The sequence below is a fragment of the Penaeus monodon genome, chromosome 14 (assembly GCF_015228065.2).
Source record: "Penaeus monodon isolate SGIC_2016 chromosome 14, NSTDA_Pmon_1, whole genome shotgun sequence".
Classification (NCBI taxonomy): domain Eukaryota; kingdom Metazoa; phylum Arthropoda; class Malacostraca; order Decapoda; family Penaeidae; genus Penaeus; species Penaeus monodon.
In genome coordinates this window covers 41,709,651-41,717,150 of record NC_051399.1, presented here as the reverse complement: position 1 = coordinate 41,717,150, position 7,500 = coordinate 41,709,651, and the positions used below count along the sequence as shown (strand labels likewise).

General features: G+C 32.5%; 1 protein-coding gene across 1 annotated transcript in view; it reads left to right on the top strand.

The window, feature by feature from the left end:
• LOC119580713 overlaps nucleotides 1–104 on the top strand; it is a 2,120-nt gene extending 2,016 nt beyond the window's left edge. The window contains exon 2 of the mRNA XM_037928811.1: nucleotides 1–104. This exon is cut by the window's left edge and continues 260 nt beyond it. Within this exon, the coding sequence (XP_037784739.1) occupies nucleotides 1–104 (104 nt within the window).
• The last annotated feature ends 7,396 nt before the right edge of the window (nucleotides 105–7,500 follow it).

Here is a 7,500-nt window from a genome sequence, read left to right as displayed (position 1 = left end):
AGTATACCACTGATAATTCCACAACCTTTGCTAATGAAATCACATCCCTAGACCCCAAACAACCCGTCACTATGGCAAGTTTTGACGTGGAATCGCTGTTCTAGAAACCACTGATATTATAACTAACAACATAAAATCTGCCCATCTTGACAACTTTGGTTTGACAAAAGAAAATTTTAAAAATTACTCACTATTGCAGCCCACTACTCTGTATTTTCATATGACAATTATATATACACCCAAACAGACGGGGTGGCAATGGGCTCCCCACTTGGCCCTTCATATGCCAATGCTTTTCTTTGTCACCACGAACTAAAGTGGCTCAAACAATGCCCACCTGAATTTGGACCTATTTACTACCATCGGTATATTGATGACACATTCGTATTTTTTAAAGACCCCTCGCATGTAAATTTATTCTTAAATTATCTTAACTCTAAACGCCCAAGTATTAAATTTACCTGTGAAATGCAACAGAATAACCAACTACCCTTTTTAGAACCTGTGTTACCAATGATAATGGCCGCTTCCATACCAGCATTTACCGTAAATCAACCTTTACTGGCCTCGGCCTTCATTTTCTCAGCAATATCCCATATATTTATAAAATCAACAGCATAAAAACACTCATCACTAGAGCCACTTTTCATGATGAAATGAATTTTCTAAAAAACTTCTTTGTAAATAATGGGTACCCATTGTATCTATTTGATGATGAAAGACTTTTCTTTGTAAAAAAATCTCAGATCAACCTGTTGTATCATCTGTTAAAAGGGATCATAGATATGTAAAACTGCCATTTATGGGGAAATTGAGCTTTGAAGTCAGAAAACAACTAAAAACACTCCTACAAAACAATTACCCGCAAATAAAATTCACTTTTGTCTTCAGTAATTCTATCATTGTTGCAATTTTCTTAAACCAGCCTACGAGATGCCACTTTGATTTGTGTTCTAATGTGGTATATCTATTTACCTGTCCTGGCTGCCAAGTCAGGTACGTGGGGTCCACCTCACATTGGTTATGTCACCACATAATGGAACACAAAGGCAAGTCATTTCGTACGGGACTACCGCTGAGCAGACCATCTTTCTCGGCCATAAGAGAGCACTATCACAAACACTCACATCCTTTCTCCAACACAGACTTTAGTATTCACTGTATATACTCGTTTGTCTAATATACCTATATTTTTTGCTCACACTTTGTTGTAATTTGATATTATTGTTTGTTTGAATTTAGAGAACCTCTTTAATCAATATATTCCTGTTGTCTAATGCACGTTTTTTTTTTGGTTCAATATTACAGCACTGATGATAGAGATTGGATTGATCTCTGGAACGTTTGCTAATAAACATGAAATTATTCTCGGCCGTATTAGTCTATCTCTTCGTTTTGACTGTTCGACGCCTATGTGGAAAACCTATAACGACTATGTATATATGTATACATATATATATATATATATATATATATATATATATATATATATATACATATACATATATATATATGTTTGTTTGTTTGTTTGTATGTTTGTTTGTATGTGTGTGTGTGTGTGTGTGTGTGTGTGTGTGTGTGTGTGTGTGTGTGTGTGTGTGTGTGTGTGTGTGCGTGCGTGCGTGCGTGTGCGTGTGCGTGTGTGTGTGCGTGTGTGTGTGTGCGTGTGTGTATGTGCGTGAGAGAGAGAGAGAGAGAGAGAGAGAGGGGAGGAGAGAGGAGAGGGGAGAGAGAGAGAGAGAGGAGAGAGAGAGAGAGAGAGAGAGAGAGAGAGACTCTTTTTATCTCCCTGTTGATTTGTTCATGGAGTGATCCTTTCACTCGTAGCTGTTGAAAAGGCCCTCAATCACATTACAACGCAAGTAACGCCAACACCCGTCCATTAAGCTTCATTAACTTCGGGCCATTGAGGCTAATGAGGTACGAACCACTCAAATTAGAATTGATTGAAAAGAAAGTGCGGAACGTGTGATTTGCAAACAATAATTTAGAACAAGTGTTAAATTCACTCAGAACACAACAGCTGCATTGAATAAGTTGAGTGGATGCTCGCTGTATTGGATACAATAGACACAAGGAGAAATGCATTTTCATGTTACTACCTTTCAGTCACTGATGTAAAGGAATACGTCCCTTTGCTATTGTATTTTTTCACATTTCCTCTCCGCAATTACACGCAACAGCGCACGCAGACAGATAAAAAGGTTAAAAGAGAAGTTATATATGCTATATAATCAAACAATTTATGCGGCTAGGTTAAGGGATACATAAACGAGCGAGGATGTAAGTAGATGTTGGAACTTATAGAGCATTTACGACGTTAAATTCCTTAAAAAGTAACTACTACATATAAATACTTCGTAATAATTTTTGTGTGTGTGACGATGAGGATAATGACGCTAATAATGAAAATGAATGCAACAATAATGCTGATAATAATTTTTATCATGACCATCATCATTATCATAATCATAATAATGAAAATTATAATATCGATGATGATGGTAACAGTAATAATGATAATAATAACGATAACGATGATGATGATGATAACAAAACAACACCAATAATAATAATAATAATAATAATAATAATAATAATAATAATAATAATAATAATAATAATAATAATAATATTTTAAAATAATAATAAAATAAAAAAAAAATAAAAAATAGTAATAAAAATAAATGATAATAATATGATAATAACAAAAACTTATTATATCATAATTTATTTTTAAATATTTTTCGTTATTAAAATTTAATTTATTTTTTATTAATATTATTATTATTATTATCATAAACTTAAAAATTTTTATTGTAGACATGTATTGTTTCAAAATTTTATGCTAAGTCTGGAACAAATTCAAAACTTTTTTTTTTTTTATGCACTTGACGATGCAATATCTCACACACACACACACACACACCACAACACCCCCACCACACAAAAACACACCACACACACCACACACACCCCCACCCACACACACCCACACCACACCCCCAAAATATATTATATAAATACAAACAACACCACACACACAACACAACACACACACACACACACAAAATTAAATATATATATTATAATATATTATATATATATATATATATATATATATATACATATATATATATTATATTATAATATATTATATATATTATATATAATAATATATATAAATATATTATATAAAAATATTATATTTGTGTGGTGGTGTGTGTGTGATGTAAATATATATGTATATTATGTATAATTTATATATATATAATTATAAAATTATAATATATATATATATATATATATATATAAACTCCAAATTTTTAGGCACTAAAAGGTTTTTAATTTTTTAAGCAGCTGATTGTGATACCATTATTCCATTTTATAACAGGGATTTGGTTTTTTCTAAAAAAATAGCCCTGAGAACAACAACGCCTAAAAATGTAATTTTTGATTGTTTTTTACATCCAGAAAAGGTATGACATCTTTTATTTTTTCGTTTATACATGAAAGATTTTGTGAAATAAAAAAAAGAATTGGGATGTTTTGTTTGTTCGATTTCAGCTGTGTAAAAACCCCTCCTTTTAAAAAACAGTTTATTTTTTCTTCAAACAACCATCATTAAAGAAAAGAATCGTAATTCCTTTTCCTGGGGTGAATCTCCGCGACATTATGAAAAAATAATGATTATAAAAAAAATATTTTAATAAAGAAAAATTTAAAAGAATAATGTAAAAGGCATGCAAAATTTTCGTTAACGAAAAAAATTTGCCCAAAAAATCGGCTGCTTCCTTTGAATCCCAATACGCACTGCAGAGTTGGTCCCGGATTCCCCGCGTTGACGTTTTTAAAAAATTTTGACAAAAATGATTTCAAATTGCTGACACGGAAAAATTTTTTAACTCTCCAACGACAGTGTTATTGGAATGACAAGGGCAAGTTTGGGGTTTTATTTTTTCGTTTTGTTTTCCTTTTTCCCCTTTCTTTTCATTACAAGAAATTATGAAAAACGGCCATTTTTTTAGAAAAATACCTTCCTAAATAGGGGGGTTGTTTGTGTGTGTGTGTGTGTGTGTGTTGGTGTGTGTGTGTGTTGTGTGTGTTTTTTTTTTGTGTCGTGTGTGTGTACATTTATACATATACACATACACATCCATTTTTTTATCTGTCTATCTTTATATATATATATATATAGATATATATATATATATATATATATATAAAAATATATATATATATATATATATATAATATATATAAAAGTACATATATTAATATATACATGTGTGAGTGTGTGTGTGTGTGTGTGTGTGTGTGTGTGTTGTGTGTGTGTGTGTGTGTGTATGTATATATACATACATATATATATAAATATAAATATATATATATATATATATATATTATATATATATATATATATATATAATATATATAATATATGTATGTACACACACACACACACAAAACACACACACACACACACACACACACACACACACTACACACACACAACATACATACAATAACACACATATATATGATGATACATATACATAAATACATATATACACATATATATATAGTATTATATATATACATACATATATATATATATACAAAATATATATATAATATATATATATATTATATATATATATATATATATAACATAAAATACATATATATAAAAATGCCAAGACAAGCCCCTGGTGCCGACTGCAACAGTGACCACCAACTACTAACTATCGACTTTCAAATAAGACTCAAAAAGATGGAGCGTCCAACACCACCTCTAAAGCTCGACTACAAAACTCTTGATAACAATTACAGAATTACAGTGTCAAACAAATTTGAAATACTCAGTCAATGTGAAGATGATAACACACCAAATGAGTTGTGGGAAGAAGGAAAAGAACTCCTGCTGAGCACTGCTTAAGAAACTATCACCAAAAAGAAAAAGACAAATTCCCCCTGGATATCTGAAAAAACACTAATGAAATTGAAACAAGAAGATGCCTAAAATCAAAGGGTATCAATAATCCAATTTACAAAAAAACAAAATACAAAAATTCAAAGATTATTGCGACAAGATAAGGAAAAATATTTAAATGAACATTGCCAGAGAATTGAAAACTGTTCTATCAATAAGACAACTAAAGAACTCTACCAAGGAGTACGAAACATCACACGAAAATTTAAACCTACAATGGACACTATCAAAACTAAAGATGGACTTGTTTTATGTGATGGAAAAGAAGTCAAAGATAGATGGAATCAATATTGTTCCAACCTATACAAAAAGAATAAAGATCTAACAACAACATTAATTAGACTCAATGACAACGATGAACCACCGCCACTGCTAGACGAAGTTATAAAAGCCATAAAAGAAGTAAAGAATAACAAGAGCCCCGGAATAGATGAAAAAACAGCAGAACTAATTAAGAATGCTGGCGAAAGTGTTGAATACTTCTTCTACAAACTCTGTACAAAAATATGGAATGAAAGAAAATGGCCAGAAGACTGGGTAAAATCAGTCTTTACTCCCATACCTAAAAAAGGTGACGCACTCCAATGCAACAATAATAGGACAATTGCATTAATAAGTCACAGCAGCAAAATTTTGTTGAAAATTATTGCTGAAAGAATGAAGTTGAAGTTAAGAGAGGAAATTGCAGACGAACAAGCAGGTTTTCGCCCTGGAAAAGGTACCAGAAACCAGATTCTAAATTTAAAATTGATCATAGAGAAAAACAGAGAACATCAAAAAGACCTATACCTGTGTTTCATCGATTATGTGAAAGCTTTTGATACTGTTTATCACGATATCCTCTGGAATAACATGAACGATATGAAGTTTCCAAAACACATCATCCAACTAATAAAAGCCATGTATGACCAACAACAAGCAGCTGTAAGAACAACTTATGGGTTAATAGAATGGTTCGAAGTCAAACAAGGAGTGTGACAGGGTTGCATTCTGTCTCCGCACCTCTTTTATATATATTCTGAAACAATTATGAGAGGTGCTCTAGAGAATTTTGAAGGAACTGTGGATGTTGGAGGATACAAAATATCAAATCTGAGGTACGCCGATGATATAGTTTTGATTGCCAGCAGTATCACTGAACTACAACAACTACTAGATAAAGTTAGAGAAGCAAGCAAAAGGGCTGGCTTGTTTCTTAATGCCAAGAAAACTAAGATCATGAAGATTCAAAGATAACCGGCAATGAACAATGATGAACATGTTACAATCAATGGAATGATTGTGGAAAATGTGAGAGTTCCCTTATCTTGGAGCTGTTTTAACTAATACATATGATGATTCACCGGAGATAAAAAGAAGAATTACCATTGCCAAAAACGCCAAAATTGCTCTCAATAACATCTGGAAAGACCGAAGCATTACCTTACGGACAAATCTGAGTTTATTGAACTCATTAGTTTTCCCAATTGCATCATATGGTTCTGAGTGTTGGGTGCTGAAGTAGATAGACAAGAAAAAGATCAATAGTTTTGAAATGTGGTGTTACAGACGAGTACTGTGTATTAGCTGGACAGAGAAGAAGACGAATGATGAAGTGCTGAGAAAAATAAATTGTAAAGACCGGCTGTTGGACATCTTGAACAGGAGGAAATTAAAGTTTATTGGTCATGTAATGAGAAGTAAAAGTATTGAGAAAAACTTGCTGACAGGGATGGTGATAGGAAACAGAGGAAGAGGCAAACCGAAGACAAGACTGAGCGACAATATCAAAGATATTTGTGGGCTGTCGATGGTACAAGTGGAAAGAAAAGCGTAAGATCGAGTTTAGTGGCGAAGGATAGTGGAGAGGTCCACGGCTGCTCAAGCATGAGCATACCGTTATTGATGATGATAAAACACACATAAATATATATATATATATATATATATATATATAATATATATATCATATATATATATATATATATACACACACATTTTTTTTAACGGTAGGTTCATGTTTGAACCGCCGTGGTCACAGCATGATACTTAATTGTAGTTTTCATGTTGTGATGCTCTTGGAGTGAGTACGTGGTCGGGTCCCCAGTTTCTTTCCACAGAGAGTGCCGGTGTTACCTTTTTGGAAATCATTCTCTCTATTTATCCGGGCTTTGGACCAGCACTGACTTGGGCTGGCTTGCCCATCCAGTGGCTAGGTAGGCAGTCGAGGTGAAGTTCCTTGCCCAAGGGAACAACGCGCCGGCCGGTGACTCGAACCCTCGAACTCAGATTGCCTTCGTGACAGTTTTGAGTCCGCTGCTCTAACTATATATATACATATACACACATATGTACACACCCACCCACACACACATATATATATGTGTGTGTGTGTGTGTAAATTATATATATACACACATATGCTTGATATATATATATATATATATATATATATATATATATATATATATATATATATATATATATTTAATATATATTCACACACACACACACACACACACACACAC